This window comes from Cetorhinus maximus, chromosome 6 (genome assembly GCF_964194155.1).
Source record: "Cetorhinus maximus chromosome 6, sCetMax3.hap1.1, whole genome shotgun sequence".
NCBI classification, from domain to species: domain Eukaryota; kingdom Metazoa; phylum Chordata; class Chondrichthyes; order Lamniformes; family Cetorhinidae; genus Cetorhinus; species Cetorhinus maximus.
The window spans coordinates 141,657,339-141,679,568 of NC_135884.1; the positions used below are offsets into that span (position 1 = coordinate 141,657,339).

The 22,230-nt window shown below is 44.9% G+C and overlaps 1 protein-coding gene across 1 annotated transcript in view; it reads right to left on the reverse strand.

Annotated features, from left to right (window-relative positions):
- The window catches only part of dusp22a (dual specificity phosphatase 22a), a 131,579-nt gene that overhangs the window by 31,022 nt on the left and 78,327 nt on the right, over nucleotides 1–22,230 (reverse strand). The window contains exons 5-6 of the mRNA XM_078544615.1: nucleotides 6,890–6,964; nucleotides 6,587–6,758 (exon numbers count right to left, since the gene is read on the reverse strand). Coding sequence (XP_078400741.1) covers nucleotides 6,587–6,758; nucleotides 6,890–6,964 — 247 coding nt within the window. The remainder of the gene's footprint in view (nucleotides 1–6,586; nucleotides 6,759–6,889; nucleotides 6,965–22,230) is intronic.

Consider the following 22,230-nt stretch of genomic DNA (forward strand, 5'->3'; position numbering starts at 1 on the left):
CAAACCCAGGAACTAACCACAATGCTTCCAAATTTACTGCAAAGTAGTGACTTTGCAATAGTGTAAGTTATTCATAATTACCTCACCTGTAAGTTGGGTGCCTGGTGCTTTAAATAATACGAGTGCTGGGCCCCTATTGCAGCTGACTGTTTGATCTTTGTTGAGTGATAGGCGAATTTTCCCAAAGGACCTGTGTTCCAAATTTGGAGAATTGTCATCATGTCACCCACTCGGTCTCTCTGACATAATGATAAGACTAGTTCAGTTGCTTCAGGTACACCGAGTAGGTGCCCGCATGAGCACCCTTCTCAACAATGTGGTGCTACCCGTGCTGCCAAGCAGTGGCTCATCTTCCATAATGCATTCCAAGCACCACTACAACACAAATTTCACACCACTATTCTTTCTTAAGGCTTTCATTTAATGACCACAACTGGACACTTCATCAGCATCCCACTGTTTGATGTTATCACAGAAGATTCCTCGCATTTTATACACCATTGACAGAACCCCTTCTCGCAGCTTTTCTCTTGACAGCTCTACAACTATAGAGCTACTGCTATAGTTCAGGCTACTAATGCAGCCTGGGGTCTACTGCAGTCCCCGCCCTTTTTAATTGTAGACCATAGAAGATGCTCCATGTATCTCTCAGGTTCCTTTCAATATCCAGTACAGGAGTTTGACCAAGTTGAGATTCAGTTTGGTCAAAATCTAAAATGATCTGTTACATCATCCAGCAATCATTTCATTGACACTGCCTCATTTTGTTGGCTTTCCAGCACCTTCTCACCCTTCTTTACTGATACCATTAAAAAGCTATTCATTTTTCATTTCCCAGCTCCAAAGAGGTGCCAAGCCCAAAGTATTGATTTTTTTCTCTACAGATGCTCACTGACCAGCTATGTGCTTCCTGTGTTTTCTGATTTTTTTTTTAAATTCCCGTGGGATTCAATGTCCTTCCCTCTCCATTTATTGATTGGCAGAAGGCTGCATTAAAAAAAATGCGCAGCAGGTTGTTATGAAAGGGCGGTGGGAGCAGATTCAATATTAATGTTCAAAACCAAAATGAAATCAGAAAATGAATGGAAAAGCCAGGCAGGTCTGGCAGTACCTGTGGAGAGAGAAACAGAGTTAACGTTTCAAGTCCGTATGATTCTTCTTCAGAGCCGAAGAAAACCAAATTGGATAAATACTGGAAAGGAGAAAATATACAGAGCTATGGCGAAAGGGCAGGGGAGTGGGGCTGGCACCAGCACAGACATGATGGGCCAAATGGCTTTCTTCTGTGCTGTATCAATCTACGATTCTGTAAGAAGTTATAGGAATGCCATTAGAAGGAAAAGTTTTCCCACTTTCCAGACAGCAAATAACCTTGCTCTGCTAACTTAATAGTACTAATGATCCTGCGGAATCCTTAGGGATGTGCTTGGCCTCCATTTGCTAATTGCCCATTTACATGATTCATATCAAGAGCTCAGTGTGGTGTGGGTTGGGGTGGGGGGTGGTGGCAAATCAGATTGAGAACTGTGTGTGGCTGACCCAAAGTATCCACCCTGATTCAGATCATAAGTACCTAAATTACATGCTTTCATTAAATTGAAAAGAGGAAAGCACCCTAAGATTTTTTTAAATGGATTTCAGTCAACGATTCTCTAGGGAAAGGTACTCTTATTTCAGCTTGCTAAGCAAATTTGGAGGGCGAAATTGCCGGGTTTAATGTCAATGTGATGAAAATACAGCATTTCTCTCTTTGTTTTATTATTTATTGGATGCTTTCTTGCTAACCATAGTGCACACAGGAATAAGGTCTCATTGCTGTTTGATGTTTCAGGTTGCTAAAGGGACCCTCAACCAACACGCTCTTCCATGCCAACATTCCTTCTCCACTAATATTCATTCCCTTATATCAGTAATGTCTTGGGATCTTTCATGAGGTAGTGGTTTGACTGACAGTTCTGTCTGTTGTGAAGGTATGAGAGAGGCTGGAGCCAATAACTCTTTGTAACCCCTCTAAAAAACAGCTTTACTTGTAGGGCTTCCACTTGTAGACATATTTAACCACCTGTGCTGACCTCACCAATAAATCTGAAGCTACCAGTGGCATTGTGCTGGCAGGGGTTCCATGTAAAAAGTGAGCAAACCAACAACTGATCTTCCCCATAGAAAACTGCTGTTACCAACCTCTCATAGGCTTTGAACATAGCCTGGAATTCAGATCTGTTATTCTTAAACCAACTGGTTCATTAACCTCCTTTAGGGAAGGGTAAACAACAGCAACTTGCATTTATATAGCATCTTTGACATAGTAAAATGTCCCAAAAAACTTCCCATGAGTGTTGTCAAACAGAATTTGACACCGAGCCACATGAAGAGATTTTAGGACAGGCAACCAAAAGTTTTAGGCAGGTTTTAAAGAACAATATAAATAAAGTTTTAGGTAGGTTTTGAAGGAACAATTTAAAGAATGAGAGTGAGCTAGAGAGGCAGTGAGGGTTAGGGTGAAGTCTAGCGCTTAGGGCCTTGGCAGCTGAAGGCACAGTTAGCAATGGTGGACCGATGGAAACCTGGGATGTGCAAGAGACTTGAATTGGAAGAGCACAGAGATCTCATAAGGTTGTGGAGCCTGTACTAGGAACGATCTTTTGGTCCTGGTGGGAGGATATTCTTGGTATCAAGAACTGTCTTATGTTAATACTCCATATGATGACAGCATCTTGCATAAGCTATTGGACCAGCTTGTCATTGTTCAACTGTGACTAGCTGTCTTTGTTCAATGTTGCTCCTAAAACCTATCATAAGCAAAGTAGATCTATGTTGTATTTTTAAGAACCTAAATGTGATCAAGATCAGTCACAATCTGGTCCAAATTCAGCTCAGTTATCCAATTTTGTTCAGTTTGCCATCAGCTATGGTCACGTACATCACAATATATCTCAATAGCTAAAAGTAAGGCTTCAAATATTTCTAAATGTTTTTGTTCATATGCTCTCATTCTCAAAATTTGTTTATCCATGTAGCCTTCTGTCACTGAGAGCCCGTGGAAATACTTCTTGAAGCTTGGTTCAGGGAATTGCTATATCTTTGGCTGAAATTCACCAACCTTCCACAATGATATAAAAAATACTTTGGAGAATCATTAAGATCTCTATCATTGTTGTCAGACCTTAAACACACTTCAGTTCTCCCAGACTGAAACTAACTCATCTGGAGATCATCAGTAATTTGAGAAAGGAAGCATATGAATGAAGTCTTGGACGTACTGCCTGTGGTGTTGGAAGTGTTATTGCTCTACATAGACACACTAAAGATATTCTCTTTTTAAGAACACATTTTCCATTTCACTCAATACACACATACGCTGTCTAACGTAACTCTATATATTACTGCCTTATCCATCTTAAGAAGCTTTCCCTTATTTTTCTGTCATTCTTCACAATGTTGCAATTGAACTGTGTGCCTACCAAATTCAGCCTGAAATGTTTGCTATTGTTGTCAGTTGAGAGCACCTGCTAACCCTTGCTTTAGTTTCAATTCTGCTGCTGCTTATTTTGGCATTAATAACTTGCTGTGTGTAAAGGATTTGAATTTCCATTCCCCCAACATAAAAAACACAGTTTTGCCATCTTCAGAGTAGGGGCCGGGGGTGGGTACGGTTGGGAATGGGCTGGTTAATAGCACAGATCAGTTGAGGTATTGATCCACTGATCTCACTTATAGAGAAATCAGGTTGAGAACTTTGTTCAGTCACATAAGGAGAAAGGTCATTCAGCCAATGAAGCCATCAAGCTAGCTCCTATACAGATCACATACTAGACTATCCTAAGGTCACCTCTGCCCCACCTACTTAATCATCTATGGGACAGTCCTCAGTAATTGCTTCCTGAAATCCAATGATAATCAAGTCAAAGTACTCACATCTTCTTTGTTCAAACCTGGACACTTATCTTTCACAGGTGATCCCCAACATTCATTCTCCCCCATAACCTCATAGCAACCATCGCAAAATCAGAATATTAGAATACAGAGAAAGGTAATTTGGTCCAGCAAGTCTGCAGTAATGTTTTTCAGCCACTCTAAGAATCACCTACTCTCATCCAACCCTCCCCCCGTACCTTTTAACATTTCTCCTTTTCAAGCAACCTTCTACGTCCCTTTTCAAAGATTTCCCTTTTAAAGGGGTTTTGCTTCAACAGTTTACAACAGAGAATCCCACATTCTAACCACTCTCTTGCACCTTTCATAATCTTGAAGACCTCTTCAATTCTTAACCTTCTCAGCTCTAATAAAGAGCCTAAATTTCTCAAAACTATCTTCATAATTGTAACCAAGCATCTTTGGTGTGATAAACAAGGGCAGTAAACTGTTTTGTTATCCGGCACTCTACCGGACAGAATTACCTACTAACCAGAATTTCTGGTGTTCCCATAACACGAATCATCACTTTAATTTATGTTTTCATGTACTATTGAAGATCAGAGGTAAAAAGAATACTGTTCCTTACTTCCTGACTACGTGCACATTAGTTCATGTTACAAGTACTGCGCTGTATTCCATCAGTAAATGGCGCTCTCCATTAATCAGCATTTTTGACTAACTGGCACCATCGGTTCCCTGCACATGCCAGACACGAAAGATTTTACTGCATTTGCCATAGCACACTGTTATCAGTGTGATGTAATTCATAGAGTAGTTTAATGAGAATTTCCTCCTGCAAAAATTGTACCAGGCTTCCTATACCTGGACTCACGTTCCTTATTCAGATGCTGGGTCCCTGTACTTTTCTACCCCTACCGAGCCCTCTCAACCTTTGAAATTCACGCAATCCTGGATCACTAATGCTTGCTACACTTTATTTCTCTACAAAAGATGAGTCTCAGATTATGAATGGTCTGGATTTAAATTTAGCTACAGAAATTACATTTGATAATAATTACAGTGGCAAATAACTTGACCTTCTTAAAACTCCATTCTATTCCTGACAGTATAGTTAAGCTCGAGTCCATTTACCAACATTGAAACATGCCCAGTGCTCAGTTTTATTTTCATTCCACTCAGGAACATCATTTCTTTCCACAATTTCCTGGTTCCATTTTTCTCCCCCTCTCTAGTGTTTCAACTAGAAGCCTGAATGTTTCATTAGCCTTTAAACTGCCTGGAATGCAGATTGAAGCTCATGCACACATAAGAAAAATGCACATTAATGTTAATACTTGCTCTGGCAATCCCTTCCCTAGGTTGAATAATCCACAGGAAGCTTTTGTTTACAAAATCTAAGCATTGGCTTCCTGGTTTAATTAAAGCATTAATACTCAATGGAACTCGAACGCAAAAGCCATCTCCAGGAAACTAAACTTTGTAAATCTGGACAGGCTGAGTATATTGGGTCTATATCCTCTGGAGTTTAGAAGAATGAGAGGCGATCTCATCAAAACATACAAGGGTCTTGACAGGGTAGACACTGAGAGATTGTTTCTGCTGGTTGGGGAATCTAAAACGTGGGGGTTTTCTAAAACAATCTCAGGATTATTTAAGACTGAGATGAGGAGAAATTATTTCACTTGGAGGGTTGTGAATCTTTTGAATTTTGCATCCCAGAGAGTTGTGGATGCTCCATTTTTGAATATATTTAAAGCTGGGATAGGCAAATTTTTGGTCTCTCAGGAAACCAAAGGATATGGGGATTGGGCTGGGAAGTGGAGTCAAAGCCCAAGATCAGCCACGATCGTATAGAATAGTGGAGCAAGCTCGACAGACCATGTGGTCCACTCCTGATTCTAGTTCTTGTGTTCTGCAGCCTTGGCTTTACATTTATCCAGAACACAATGGGGAGATATTTGTTTATGTAGCCCCACTTCCAGAGGTCTATGCAGATTTACATCAATTCACCAGGGTAGACAGCATTGACATCAATCAGAAGCACTGCACAGAAAGTGGCCTGCCCCCAGGAAATCAATGTAAGTCTGCATAGTGCAGCTGAATTTCTCCACCTTATTCCATTAATTTATATTTGTACACAGAGTTCTGCCTCTATCTATCTATTCTTCAGTGACAATAACATGGAATTTGTCATACTTCTTAGCATTCTAGTAAACCTACAGCGCACCTTTTCTATTGCTTTTACATCTTTCCTGTAAGGGAATTCCCACCAATGTACTTAACATCTAACAAAGACATTCCTCCAATAAGAGTTTACCTTGCATCATGTCTGGATATAATGGAGACTAACTAACAGAAATTGATTGCTATGACGAGTCAGAAACTTGTATTGTTGTATTGTGCAACTTACACCATGAACCAAATGGATCCTTTCTTTTCTTTTCTTGTCCAGAGACATGGCGGGATTGCAATAGCAACTCCTGTGTATCTTCTTTATAATGAATTAAGCATTTCTTATAGGCCTATTCCAACAACAATCACAGCAACACCCATTAGACGTCACAAAACAGCCTATGGCAGCTCATACTCTACGGTGAGTTCTGTTGCACACAAATTCTTAGATCGATATATCGCATTTGACTTCTTTAACATTGATCATTTCAGTCTAAAGCTCAGAGACGCCAGAACATTGCTCCTGGGCTTCAGTTACCTCTTTTACAAGAGTCGCCTCAAACTCTTGGAGCTGTTGCTGGAAGCCATAGTTTGGGCTGACGAATGATCGAGCAGCCTTCACCGCAGACAAGCACTCTTCCCAGCCATAGTCGGTTACAGTCATGAGGTAAGCCACCACCACTGTTGTGCTGCGTGAAACTCCAGCTAAACTGTGCCATGAAAGGCAGAGGAATGACAAAGGAGAAGACATTTAATAATGCATTGTTCTATGAAGAAAGCAACAACATACATGGATTAATATCCAAATTTTACAACGTTAAGAAGCTGACGCTACACCTACCAGTGGACAATGCACCCTCCTCCTTGCATTCGACATTCATGGATAAACTTGATACACTCCTTAAAGTGCTGCATCCTAGGAGACATAAATCAATGATTTTCACTGAACAGCCCATTTACATTATTTTTTAACACAGCTCAGACACAACAATGCAAGGTCGGCTGTCCTGTGAAAATATCTTGTCCGTTTTCTCAAGGAACTCTCTGCCTCTGCAGATTATCACCATGAGGTTATCTTATCTTTGGCAGTCAAATTGGTCTTTGCCAGTGATGCGAAACACACTGGTAACTCCTTCATAGGGGAGCCTTTGGCTCTGATAGACCCTAGCCTGCCATTTGGAGGCTGCTAACTAGGAGCTGACAGGCACCACACTCAGCTGGGGGCTACTTTGCCATTGGGGAAGTGCTGCCACCTTTGGAAAATGGCCCCTAAATAGGGTTTTAATTGACTGCCCACCTCTGTGGAGCAAGTTGCCAACTTTTTGCCCAGGAAATTGCAACAGGCCCAGCCCATTTTCCACCTATTTTCCTGGATCGTCCTGGCTCCAAACCCATCTCCACAGGGATGGGGAAGTTTCAGCCCAGAGACTTACAGCACAGGGGCAGGCCAGTTGTCCCATGGTGCCAATACCAGCTCTTTGGAAGAGCTATCCAATTAGTCCCAATCTCCTGGTCTTTCCCCAAAGCTCTGCAAGTATTTATCTAGCTCCCTTTTAAAAGTTGCTACTGAAACTGCTTCCACTACCCTTTCAGGCAGTGCATTCTAGATCATAATAACGCAATTAAAAAATTCTCCTAATCTCCCTTCTGGCTCTTTTGCCAATTAGCTCTTTTATGTTTAAGTAATGTGAGGTTCATACCGAAGATGTGTTGAGGACTGCCATTTCTATTTCTAAAAGAAAAATAGAACACCAGCTCACTGGCTCTTTAAAGAGCTTTTTTTTTTCTTTGTTCTTTCATGAGATATGGGCATCACTGGCAAGGCCAGCATTTGTTGCCCATCCCTAATTGGCCCTTGAACTGAATGGCTTGCTCTGCCATTTCAGAGGGCAGTTAAAAGCCAACCACGTTGCTCTGGGTCTGGAGTCACACGTAGGCTAGACTGGGTAAGGATGGCAGATGTCCTTCCCTAAAGGACATTGGTGAACCAGTTGGGTTTTTATGACGATCAGTGATAGTTTCATGGTCACGGTTACTGAGACTGGCTTTCAATTCCAGATTTACTGCCAGCTGTGGCAAGATTTAAGCCCATGTCCCCAGAGCATTAGCCTAGGCCTATGGATTACTAGTCCTCTGGCATTACCACTAAACAGTATCACTCTTCTAAATCGTTTATCACTCACCAAAAAGCCCCAAATATAAAAATTTCCTTTTGTGTATAAATCACTCCTCTTTGAATTAAAAACGAAGAACAGGGCCACACTTCTTATTCTGTAGCTAAGGAAATTGCTTCACCATTTCCTGATGCTTATTAAAAGATGTGACAAGCTCCTCTATTTCTGACTTTAAGAATTAACAGTCTCTTTTTCATTCAAAGGCATATGTCATTTTTTTTCTAAAAGCCACCTCAAGGGTTTCTCTTTTAGGTACCAACCCAGGCTAGATAGCCAGTCCAGGAGCTGCAATGAACCTGTAGTCTCAATATTCACAGAGACAAGATCATTGAGAAGCAAGGAGTTCACACTTTCAAAGAAACATAAAAGGTAAAAAGCTGTTCCAGCGGGAAGTACTCAAGCTTGGAAAATAAATTGCGCCTCTTCGCTGGGGTGGAGAAGGGGGGCAGTGGGGGGAAGGCACCAAAGAACTGCCGATGTAGCGAAGGGTGGAGAAAATCTAGCGTATGGCTGAGACAGGAATAAGCATAATTCAAACCAGTACGGAAAAACCAGCTGAACTTAACCAATTGCCTTTTGGGAATTGCGGCCAATTGGCAGCACTTGTCGCCAGTTGGCTGAGCTCCCCATTGGTTGCAGCTGAGCCAGACGTCACCAGTCGGCTGTGTCTCCAGTTGGAACCAGTCGTTGCCAATAGCTACAAACACTCTTACAACATCAGAAAGCAAAACCATGATTTATAGGACAGCTTTACGGTAACTGGGTTCCAAAAATGCCTCATAATTCAAAAACAACCTAAATTTAGCTCTTACAAGGCTGATATTTAAGCCAAAATAAAAGCAAAAAACTGCGGATGCTGGAAATCCAAAACAAAAATAAAAATACCTGGAAAAACTCAGCAGATCTGACAGCATCTGTGGAGAGGAACACAGTTAACGTTTCGAGTCCGTATGACTCTTCAACAGAACTAAGGAAAAATAGAAGAGAGGTGAAATATAAGCTGGTTTAAGGGGGGGTGGGACAAGTAGAGCTGGATAGAGGACCAGTGATAGGTGGAGATAGCCAAAAGATGCCATAGACAAAAGGACAAAGAGGTGTTGAAGTTGGTGATATTAGCTAAGGAATGTGCTAATAGGTGACAATAAGGGTAGAAAGCAGGACGAGCAAGGTACAGATAGCCCTAGTGGGGGTGGGGTGGGGGGAAGGGATCGAAATAAGCTAAAAGGTAGAGATAAAACAACGGATGGAAATACATTTAAAAATAATGGAAATAGATGGGAAAAGAAAAATCTATATAAATTATTAGAAAAAAGGGGGATCGGAAAGGGGGTGGGGATGGAGGATCTCTGACACCTCCCTTCCCTTCCTTGACCTCTCTGTCTCAATTTCTAGTGATAGACTGTCCACCAATATTCATTACAAGCCTACCGACTCCCACAGCTACCTCGACTACAGCTCCTCACACCCCGCTTCCTGAAAGGACTCCATCCCATTCTCTCAGTTCCTTCGCCTCCGTCGCATCTGTTCTGATGATGCCATTTTCAAAAACAGTTCCTCTGACATGTCTTCCTTCTTCCTTAACCGAGGTTTTCCACCCACAGTGGTTGACAGGGCCCTCAACTGTGTCCAGCCCATCTCCCACGCATCCGCCCTCACACCTTCCTCTCCTTCCCAGAACCATGATAGGGTCCCCCTTGTCCTCACTTATCACCCCACTAGCCTCCGCATTCAAAGGATCATCCTCCGCCATTTCCGCCAACTCCAGCATGATGCCACCACCAAACACATCCTCCCTTCACTCCCCCTGGCGGCATTCCGCAGGGATCGTTCCCTCTGGGACACCTTGGTCCACTCCTCCATCACCCCTTACACCTCAACCCCCTCCCACAGCACCCTCCCATGCAACCGCAGAAGGTGCAACACCTGCCCCTTTACTTCCCCTCTCCTCACCGTCCAATGGCCCAAACACTCCTTTCAAGTGAAGCAGCATTTCACTTGCACTTCCCTCAATTTAGTCTACTGTATTCACTGCTCCCAATGTGGTTTCCTCTACATTGGAGAGACCAAACGCAGACTGGGTGACCACTTTGTGGAACACCTTCGGTCTGTCTGCAAGCATGACCCAGACCTCCCTGTCGCTTGCCATTTCAACACCCCACCCTGCTCTCGTGCCCACATGTCCGTCCTTGGCCTGCTGCAATGTTTCAGTGAAGCTCGACGCAAACTGGAGGAACAGCACCTCATCTTCCGACTAGGCACTTTACAGCCTTCCGGACTGAATATTGAGTTCAACAATTTTAGATCATGAACTCTCTCCTCCATCCCCATCCCCTTTCCAATCCCCTTTTTTTCCAATAATTTATATAGATTTTTCTTTTCCCACCTATTTCCATTATTTTTTAATGTATTTCCATCCATTGTTTCATCTCTACCTTTTAGCCTATTTCGATCCCTTCCCCCCACCCCACCCCCACTAGGGCTATCTGTACCTTGCTCGTCCTGCTTTCTACACTTATTGTCACCTATTAGCACATTCCTTAGCTAATATCACCAACTTCAACACCTCTTTGTCCCTTTGTCTATGACATCTTTTGGCAATTTCCACCTATCACTGGCCCTCTATCCAGCTCTATTTGTCCCACCCTCCCCTTAAACCAGCTTATATTTCACCTCTTTTCTATTTTTCCTTAGTTCTGTTGAAGAGTCATACGGACTCGAAACATTAACTGTGTTCCTCTCCGCAGATGCTGTCAGACCTGCTGAGTTTTTCCAGGTATTTTTAATGATATTTAAGCCAGTTGTGTTATCTGACTGTAAGCTGGAAGCATTGATTTTTTTAAAAACTGTTGGATGACAACCAACCTTTATAGTTGTATTTCATTCTATATGACACGAAGTATAGGAATAAGTTGTATTTAAGTCTGCTGCTTTCACTTATAGGCATTCAACAACATTATATTATGTAAGTATCTATCTATCTACCTGCTTGTCTATTAATATATACAAAACCAGAACTATAAGCATTCAATACAACAGAATCACTTCAAACACTCGAGCAAAAGCTAACACACTCAAATCCGCCCTCCATCTTCCTGCCTTCAAAAGGTAACACATTTAAATTACAGGTTTTCCACCTTGACATTGTCAGCTTCCTTTCCATTTTGGTTTGAAACATAGATTAAAAAAAACAAATTTCAGAACAGAAAGATGCATCAAGCTGACAGGAAGAATGATGGGCGAGTACATTTCAGGTGCAATCACACTAGCTGAAACACCCACAGAATCACATAATTGTTACAGTGTAGAAGGAGGTCATTTGGCCCATTGTGTCTGCACCAGCTCTCCAAATGAACATCATGACTTAGTGACATTCTCCTGCTTTTTCCCCGTACCCTTGCACGTTGTTTCTATTCAAATAATCACCTAATGCCCTCTTGAATGCCACGATTGAACCTGCCTCCACCACACTTCCAGGCAGTGCGTTCCAGACTCGAACCATTTACTGTGTGAAAAAGTTTTTTCTCACATCGCATTTGCTTCTTTTGCAAATCACCTTAAATCTATGCCCTCTCGTTCTCGATCCTTTTACAAGCGGGAACAGTTTCTCCTTATCTGCTCTATCCAGTGCCCTCCATGATTTTTAAGACCTCTATCAAATCTCCTCTTAGCCTTCTCCTCTCCAAGGAGAACAGTCCCAACCTCTCCAATCTATCTCCATAAGTCAAGTTTCTCATTCCTGGCACCATTCTTGTAAAGGTCTCCTGCACTCACTCCAATGCGATCGCATCCTTCCTATAGTGTGGCGCGCAGAACTGTGCACAATACTCCAGCAAAGGTCTAACTAGTATCTTATATAAGCTCAGCATAACCTCCCTGCTCTTGTACTCTATGCCCCTATTAATAGCGACCAGGATGCTGTGTGCTTTATTAACTGCTCTCTCCACCTGTCCCACCACCTTCAATGACCTATGCAGCATATATACCCAGATCCCTCTGCTCCTGCACACCCTTGAGAACTGTACCCCTTAGTTTATATTGTCTCTCCATGTTCTTCCTACCAAAATGCATCACCTCACACTTCTCCGCATTGAACTTTATCTGCCACCTATCTGCCCACTCCACCAACTTGTCTTTGTCTTTTTGAAGTTCTATACTGTCCTGCTCACTGTTTACAATGCTTCCAAGTTTCATATCATCCGCAAACTTTGAAATTGTCCCCTGCACATCAAGATCTAGATTATTAATGTATATCAGGAAAACAAAGAGTCCCAATACCGACCCCTGGGGAACTCCACTACAAACCTTCCTCCAGCCCGAAACTTATCCATTCACCGTTACTCTCTGTTTCCTATTACTCAGGCAATTTTCTATCCAAGTTGCTACTGTCCCTTTTATTCTATGAGCTATAACTTATCTCACAAGTCTGTTGATTGGCACTGTATCGAATGCCTTTTGAAAGTCCATGTACATCACATCAACAGGATTACCCTCATCTACCCTCTCTGTTACCTCTTCAGAAAACTCCAGCAAGTTAGTTAAACATCATTTCCCCTTTAGAAATCCATGCTGGCTCTTCCTAATCAACCCATATCTTTCCATGTGACTACTAATTTTATCCCGAATACTTGTCTCTAGAAGCTTCCCCACCACTGAAGTTAAACTGACTGGTCTGTAATTGCTGGGCTTATCCTTACAACCTTTTTTGAACAAGGGAGTGATGTTTGCAATTCTCCACTCCTCTGGCAACTCCCCTGAGTGTAGGGAAGACTTAAAGGTTATGGCCAGTGCCCCCGCAATTTCCACTCGTGCTTCATTCAAAATCCTTGGCTGCATCTCATCCGGTCCCAGTGCCTTGTCAACTTTAAGTACCAACAGTCTATTCAGCACTTCCTCCTTATCAATTTTGAACCCTTCCAGTGATAGAGTTTCCTCCTCTGTCACCGTGGCCTTGGTAGTATCTGCTTCCTTGGTAAAGACAGATATAAAGTATTCCTTTAGCACCTCAGCCAAGCCCCTGCCTCCATGTGTAAATCCCCTTTTTGGTCCTTAATCGGCCATACTCCTCCTTTTACCACCCTCTTACTATTTATATGCCGATAGAAGACTGAGATTCCCTTTTGTGTTGGCTGCCAGTCTTATCTCATGATCCCTCTTTGCTTCTCTTATTTGCTTTTTCACCTCTCCTCTGAACCTCCTGTATTCCATTTGGTTCTCAGTTGTATTTTCTACCTGACGTCTGTCATAAGCACACTTTTTCTTCTTTATCGTAATTTCTATCTCCTTTTTCATCCAGGGGGCTCTGGGTTTGTTTGCCCTACCTTCCCCTTTTGAGGGAATACACATTGACTGTGCCTGAGCCATTTCTTTTTTGAAGGTAGCCCATTGTTCAGCCACAATTTTTCCCTCCAGCCTCTGGTTCCAGTCTATCCGACTCAGCTCCGTTGTTGCCCCATTGAAGATGGCTCTCGTCCAGTCAACGATGCTTACTCTGGATTGCACATTGTCCTTTTCTACTGTCATCCTAAACCTTACGATACAATGAACACTGTCTCCTAAATGTTCCCCCACTGACACTTGATCTACTTGGCCCACCTCATTTCCAAGAACCAGGTCCAACAGGGCAACCTTTCTTGTTGGACTGGACATATACTGCTGTAGAAAATTCTCCTTAACACAATCTAGGAACTCTTGCCCCTCTCCACCCTTTACACTACCACTGTCCCAGTCTACATTTGGGTAATTAAAGTCCCCCACTATAACTACTCTATAATGTTTGCATCTGACTGTAATTTACTTGCAGCTTTGTTTCTCAACATCCTTCCCACTAGTTGGTGGTCTATAAACTACACCGAGTAATGTAATTTCACCCTTTTTGATCCTTAGCTCTAGCCAAATTGATTCTGTCCTTGAACTCTCTGCGATATTCTCTTTCTGCAGCATTGCAATGCTCTCCTTAACCAATACTGCCACCCCTTCCCCTTTTCTTCCTTTCCTATCTTTTCTGAACACCTTGTAACCAGGAACATTTAGTGCCCAGTCCTGCCCTTCTGTGAGCTACATCTCTGTTATCGCCACAACATCATATTTCCACATGGCAATCTGCACCTGTAACTCCCCAATTTTATTTACTACACTCCGTGCAATAACATACATGCACAGTTATCCTGATTTAGACTTCATGACTTTCGCGCTTACTCTGACTCCAGCTCTCGAACAAATTGCAACACACACTAATAATCTTTCCTCTGCGAGATAAAGTGGTAAGCAATAGGAGAGAGCAGCAAAGAACTGCAGGGGACAGGGATACCTCCATTTCCTCACCGTCTTGTAGGAGACGGTGTTCCTCATTATTGGCGTGACCTTCACTGAGACCACAACAATCGGCACCATTGAAGTCATCCAAGATGACGAGTTGTTTCTGCCTTATGCAAGATTCTTAGGGGATTTGACAGGGTAGTTGAGAGGTTGTTTCCCCTTTTGGGAGAGTCTAGGACCAGAGGGCATAATCTCAGAGTAAGGGGTCACCCATTTAAAACAGATGAGGAGGAATTTCTTCTCTCAGAGGGTAGTGAATCTGTGGAATTCTTTACCTCAGAGGGCTGTAGAGGCTGGGTCGTTAAGTATAATCAAGACTTAGATAGGTTTTTAATTAGAAACAAAAACAAAAATTGCTGGAAAAACTCAGCAGGTCTGACAGTGGAGAGAAAGAGTTAATGTTTCGAGTCCATATGACTCTTCTTCAGATCTAAAGAGAAGTAAAAATGTGGTGAAATATATACTGTTTAAGGGGGGTGGGACAGGTGAAGCTGGATAGAAGGCCAGCGATAGGTGGAGGCAAAGGAGAGATTGCAAAAGATGTCATAGACAAAAGGTCGAAGATGTGTTGATGGTGGTGATACTGGCGAAAGGAGGTGCTAATGGTGACATTAAGAGTAGAGAGCAGGATGAGCAAGTGACAGATGGCCCTAGTGGGGGTGGGGTGGGGGGAGGGGATGGTGTGGGAGAAAAGATCAAAATAGGCTAAAAGGTGGGGATAAAACAATTAATGAAAATAAAGTTTTTAAATAATAATAATAGAAATAGGTGGAAAAAATATATATATAAAAATTTTAAAATACATATTTGAAAAAGGGGGATCAAAAAGGGGTGGGGATGGAGGAGAGAGTTTATGGTCTGAAGTTGTTGAACTCCAATGTTAAGCCCAGAAGGCTGTGAAGTGCCTAATCGGAAGATGAGGTGCTGTTCCTCCAGTTTGCGTTGAGCTTCACTGGAACATTGCAGCAGGCTAAGGACAGACGTGTGGGCATGAGAGCAGGGTGGTGTGTTGAAATGGCAAGCGACAGGGAGGTCTGGGTCATGCTTGCGGACAGACCGAAGGTGTTCCACAAAACGGTCGCCCAGTCTGCGTTTGGTCTCTCCAATGTAGAGGAAACCGCATTGGGAGCAACGAATGCAGTAGACTTAATTGAGGGAAGTGCAAGTGAAATGCTGCTTCACTTGAAAGGAGTGTTTGGGCCCTTGGATCGTGAGGAAGGGGGAAGTAAAGGGGCAGGTGTTACGCCTTCTGCGGTTGTATGGGAAGGTGCCGTGCGAGGGGGTTGAGGTGTTGGGGGTGATGGAGGAGTGGACCAGGGTGTTCCAGAGGGAATGGTCCGGGGGGGGGTGGCGAAGGGAGGATGTGTTTGGTGGTGGCATCATGCTGGAGTTGGCAGAAATGGCGGAGGATGATCCTTTGAATACGGAGGCTGGTGGGGTGAAAAGTGAGAACAAGGGGGACCCTATCATGGTTCTGGGAGGGAGAGGAAGGTGTGAGGGCAGAATCAGTAAGGAAATCAAGGGTTATGGGGAAAAGGCAGGAAAGTGGAGTTGAGGATTATCAGATCAGTCATGATCTCATTGAATGGCGAAGCAATGGACCAAATAGCCTACTTCTGCTCCTACGTCTTATGGTCTTATGGCCACTTCAATCTCATTTCAAAAACTGGTATCAAGCACAAGCTGCAGGTTAACTTATTAGTCTCTGTACTAGTGCTATCTGTCTCTCCCAGTATTTTGTGCACCCTCGTATTCCTCTCTAATATGCTCTCCGGTTCCCACACCCCCGCCGAGTTAGTTTAAAGCCCTCCTAACAGCACTAGAAAAACGCCCCGCAAGGAAGTCAGTCCCAGCTCTGTTCAGGTGCAACCTGTCTGGCTTGTACAGGTGCCATTCCCCAGAGCCAGTCCCACTTTGCGAGGAATCTAAAGCCCTCCCTCCTGCACCATCTTTCCAGCCATGCATTCACCTGCCTTATCCTCCTACTTCAGTACTCATGGCTTTTGTCTGGGGCGAGACCATGAGCTAACAATTGGAAAAGAACCATTGGTGGGTGCAGAGATCGCAATTGCGATCACCCCATGCTCAACAGAAGAGATGCAGGCAGTATGCAAGCTTTGTGCTTCCTGTTCATCTACATAATTGTGCATGCAGCCCAGTGCTAATCGTGCTACTGAGTGGTAGAACACCAGGCAGATTGATTGGTTCATATGAGGCTAGCACAAATTAAAGCTAGCCCACACTTCTAAAAGCTAGTCTGCCTATGTTAAAGTGGAGATGCACTCTCGCTGTATGGGAAAGACTCTCTCAACAGGAAATGACCAGAACAGACCAAAGAGAGAGTGAGGGAGGGCTCCCAGGTTCTCAGATTCAGCATGGGATGGTTTAGTGCAGGAGGTGGAAAGGAGAAGGGACTTCATCTTTCTACAGGCGGCTGGGAGGCGCATAAGACAAGCACTTGTAAGAGAGCGGAAGCAGATAGCCACCAAGGTCAATGCTAGGACTCTGGCCCCTGAGCGCCTGGCTACATTTTGGGAAAAAGTTCAATGATCTTGTGCGAGTAGTCAAGGTCAGTGAAAGCTTCTTCAAATGCCATCTGTTACTTACCACACCACTAATCTCACACATCGCTCAAAGCCACACACCTCCACCACTGTGATCCATCTAGCAACCAGAACTCATGTCTAACATTTATATGATCCACTTCACCCTCACAGGCTTACCATTGCTGGAAACCTCACTCACACCTCACAGCTTCCATATGCTTCTAGCCTTTCAGCTATGACAGGCACATTACTTAAACAGATTGCAATACACACACTAATAATCTTTCCTCTGGGAAACAAAGTGGTAGGTAACAGGAGAAGAGCAGCAGAGAACTGCAAGGGACAGGCATACCTCCATTTCCTCACCCTCTTGTAGGAGACGGTGTTCCTCATTATTGGCGTGACCTTCACTGAGACCACAACAATCAGCACCATTGAGGTCATCCAAACCGACGAGTTGTTTCTGCCTTTTGCACCTTCTGAAATCCCACTTCAACCTCATTTCGAAAACTGGTATCAAGCACAAGCTGCAGATGGTATAAATGTGCACCACTTGCTTTCCACGTCCTCCCCCTTCCCCCACCCCAAACCTCTCCTTGTGCAGTTATCCCTGATGATGCAGGGTGTGAAGAAGAGTATTGCTTAGAGGAAGAAACACCATCGCTCAATTTGCCATTTAGAACCACCGGCCCAGACACTGGCATTGCACATACCCTAGAGCGTGGTATGGGGGTAGGATTGGCACATGGTGACCCAGCAGACACGAGTGAGCTGCAGCAAGTCCAGGTGGAAAGGATAACCCATGTGCCAGCTCACCGCACACGGAAGATCAGACATGAATTCTGCAGCATGGGACTCAGATGAGGACTATAGCGGAGTGATGTACAGAAAAAAACTGACAGACATTCACTCAAAAATGCTTGGCATAGAGCCTGGACTCCATCCTTTCCAACATAATGGCACTGGCAGAGCCAACCGTGATGGAGTGTATGATGCCCAATCTCTTTCCATTGCCGCAGAGGCAGAAGCCACCGAACGTCTTAAGTGCTGCAGTGGAAGATCAGACTGAGGTCATGAGATCCATGCTCATTGCCAAGGAGACTCAGCTTGGTGCCATGAAGGCTCAGACTGTTGCCATCATGGCTGTGGATACCAGTGCTTAAAGGGGCTTGTAGGCTCTCACTGCAGTCCAACAATCTGTGCTACAGCAAATGATCGCATTGAGGTGCTGCCCCATGGGGAAAGGCACTGGTGCTGTTATGCCTTCCCTCAGGATGACAGCCTTCATGCTCCTAACACTGCCACTCCACCAGTGTCCCTGCTGTTGCTGGTCAGCCAGTCCAGACTGTTTCCACCCATACCAAAGTGGTACGGTCCGAAGCCGAGCCCCCAAGGCCCAGAGCTGCTCGAGGGCATCCTGCAAGGTCCTCAGCAGTCTCCCTCAGAGAAAGTCAGGTGCCTTCCACCCACCATGCTGCAGCCACAGGGGCAGCAATGCATAGGAGTACACAGCCAGGCAAAGGCCCCCACAAGACACACACTCAGGGAATCCACAAAGGTGAACAGTTCAATTTTGTGTGTATTGCTGCAAGTATTCTTGAATAAAATTGGTATGGAAACTTTCATTTGTTATGTCTTTTATTTAAGGACTTTGGCTAGAAGGACACTTTTAAGGTCCATAACAGAGGGATAGAAAAGTGGAGAAATGTGGAGCAACTGTAAACTGGGGATTTTTTCAGGGGAGTTGGAGTCTGATAAGACTCTCATGGACAGCCTGTCTGGAGCAATGAAGTCCCAGATGCCTCATCTCTTCCTTTTCCTCCTCCTCTTGCTCCTCTTCCTCCTCCTGAGGTGGTTGCCAAAAGCCTGGAAGGCAGCACTGCACCCTCATGATTGTCAGGTGTGGGGATGAAGCAGACCACCATGAATTGACATCCTCCAGCGCATACTAGAGGGTTCTCCCCAAGCGATCCAAGCAGCAGAACCATTGCTACAGGGTGTTAATGGTCTGCTCCAAAATATTCCTAGCTGCACGTTGTTTCTCATTGCAGTAGCGCCCTCCACATATGGTCAGGTGGCAGGGTGGAGTAATGAGTCACTACTCAAGGGGAGCCCTTGTTGCCAAACAACCACCCTCTGATTTGACAGTGGTGGTTCAAAGATGGCTGGATTGGCTGAGTAAAACAAGATGGAAGCATTGTGGCAGCTGCGAGGATAATGGGAATTTACCAGCGTGAAGGTCTGTGCATAGTCACACACCACCTGCATGTACAGGGAGTGGAGCCCTTTGCACTTCCAGCACATCCCCCCATTGAGATGTGGCACCTGCTGAGCCAAGTGCCTGCAATAAGTAACTCCCTGCACCATTGGCAACACCATGTGCACACTCCCCCTGCTTCTCTCTGTCTAGAGACAAGATAATGAAGTTTCTTTCCTGGTGTAGCAGGCCTCAGTGATCTCTCTGATGCAACGGTGCATGTTGAACTGGGAAATGTTAGTGATGTTGTTGGCTGCAGCCTGGAAAGATCCACTGGTGTGGACATTGGGGGCCATGTCAACCTTCACAGCCATTGGTGTGGACATTGGGAGCTATGGCGACCTTCACAGCCAATGGGAGCATCATCCCCTCAACCTGCACTGAGGCTGTGTGCCCAATTAAAGCAGGGGGCACAGTTCCGTAACTGCCCTCTTGGTGAAACCGCAGACACTGCGGCTGAGGTCTCTAGGTGGGTAAGGCCTCCTGCTGTGACCCCCCCTCCTCCCCGTTCCTCTGTGAACATCTCTTCCCAGCTGCCTCTATTCCATCTCCCTGCGATGCTGCAGCCAAACAGGAACTGCAACCATAGCCCCCCCGTCTCTCAGAGGGAATTTCCTGCTCAGAGACCTTCAAATTCCGTCCGCCTACATCCAAAGGACCCACACATCTCCCCTCTGCCTAAAAGAACGTCTGTCAACTCCCCCAACGACAGAGTGTGCTCAGACACTAATTCCACTAACTCGGCAGCAGCGAAAGAAAATCACAAGCACCCCACCTGAAAAATGGCGAGATGGCCAAAAACCGGTTTCACGCCGTCGTGAAACTAGTTTGCGATCGTCCGCTCCACCCATCAATGGCGGGGCCGTGTTTCCCAACGCCGCATGTCGGGAACCTAACTTCAATACTAGGGCATCTCATTATAAGCCTTGCTCACCAGAATCACCCCCCACCCCCCTCCCCCCCACCCCACGTTGGATCGTCCGGGTATGTTGGTGGGTTTCACAACTGTACATAAGTGACGTGCACCCAGCGGGCTGCACTTCTCTCGGGACTTTGAGGTTTATTTACCAACCTTGCTTTGGGCAGCACTCACAGTCATCAGCGCCAGGCTTCACAGACAGCACCACATCACTGTTAGGGGGGCTCACGGGCAGGTGTCTACCTACCAGATCAGCCGTAAGGTGGGGTTGGCTTTTCAACAGCTGTAGGGCCAGGGCTTGTTCGGGGAAGGGGGAGAAGTGGCCTCAGGCAAGGGAAGAGGCTGCAGGGTGAGGGCTGCACTGGGAAAGTGGGGTATCCCAGGGTGTGTGTGGGAACACAAGTTGATCTGTGCAAGTGGCCTCAAGCTGGTGAGGGCTGAGGAAACATTCTCCAGAGCAGATGAGACCAGTTGGAGATGTGAGGGTGTATGTGAGAGAGTAAGTGGTGATGTCCCTTGAGCTGGCAGTGAGTGAGATGCCAGTGAATGTGTGATGGCCTTGTAAGCGTTTGATTTTAGAGTGATGAGATGGTTGCCTTACCCTGGTGGCATGGATGAGTTCATTCATCCACTTTCTGCACTGGGTGACCAACCTCCTGTGTGCAGCGTTGGCACTGACCACCTCTGCCACCGCCTTCCAAGCCGGAGTGGTGAGACTGATGGGCCTCCTGCGGCCGGAGCTGGGGTAGAGGATATCGCGGTGAGCCTCCACAGCGTCCAGAAGGCATCCCAGGGATGCGTCACTGAATCGGGAGGCTGCACTCTTCTTGGCTTTTGGGGCTATGTCTTCACCGGAGCAGTCCTGGGCTGCAGGCATTGAGAAGTGTGCGCGCGGCTGCAGTTTAAATATGGCGCCCTGCGTGAGGAAGTGGCGCAGTAGCGGTGTGGCCGGCAAATCGGAGGCCACCCACCAGCATGCACAATTAACGAGGGGCAAATGGGACGATACAGCACGAAAACCCAGCATTGCGGCTGGCGGGTGAAACGACTTTTTTTTCCCGCCTACTACCGCACTTTGCGCAAATCTGGGACGATTCCGCCCATGGTTACAAAACGCTCCTTTGTTCATTCTTTAAGTTCAAGGTAAGTGGGCTTCTGCAAACTTGTGTGTTTTTGGAATTGTAACTGGGAAGCTTTTTGCCTCCATCATTTATGCTCCTTTATAATGAACTGTAATGAGCCATGGCTCATCCATATGCATCTACTTCAGCACCGGCTATTTATATTCTGTTGCGCAACATATGGTTTAAACACTAACTGCCCACTCCCACAGAAAAGAGGAATCGAGTTTTTATTTAACTTTAACCTAGAAAATAGGAATCAATAAACATTCATTGGGCTGTTCTCAGTCCAACTGCAAAAGAAAGAAAGTATAAGGGAAAGGCAAAAGTGTTTATAGGACACTGGCTCTCCAATATGTTAATAGTGCCGCATGGTAGGCCAACAGATGGTTGTCAACTGTTCAACAGTTGTTGATCTGGACTGTGCAGCCAGAGAGAGGTGTGGCTCAAGTACCAGGTGCTTCCTGACAGGCAATGAGCAACAGTTCAAATAGACAGTACTGAAGTAAATGTATACAGATGAGCCATTGCTCATTACAGTTCATTGTAAAAGAGCATAAATGATAGGGGCCTAAAGCTTTCCAGTTACAATTCCAAAAAATTCTGGATGGCTCCTGTGACATCTCTTCTAAGCTTGTCTCAAGACTTGAGAGGGGCAATTGTGACCAAGCCAGCTGTCCGCCTTGTCAACCAAGGTCTTGCAAAGCAGAAGGGAAGAAAATCAAATGAGGTGAATTTTTAAATTGAAGCAGGAGAAAAGAAGTAAAGCTGACTAAATGGAAGGCAACGAGCTAGAATTACACAGGGGAGCACATGTAATTTAACAACAAGGGAAAGGATTGGATAAGGC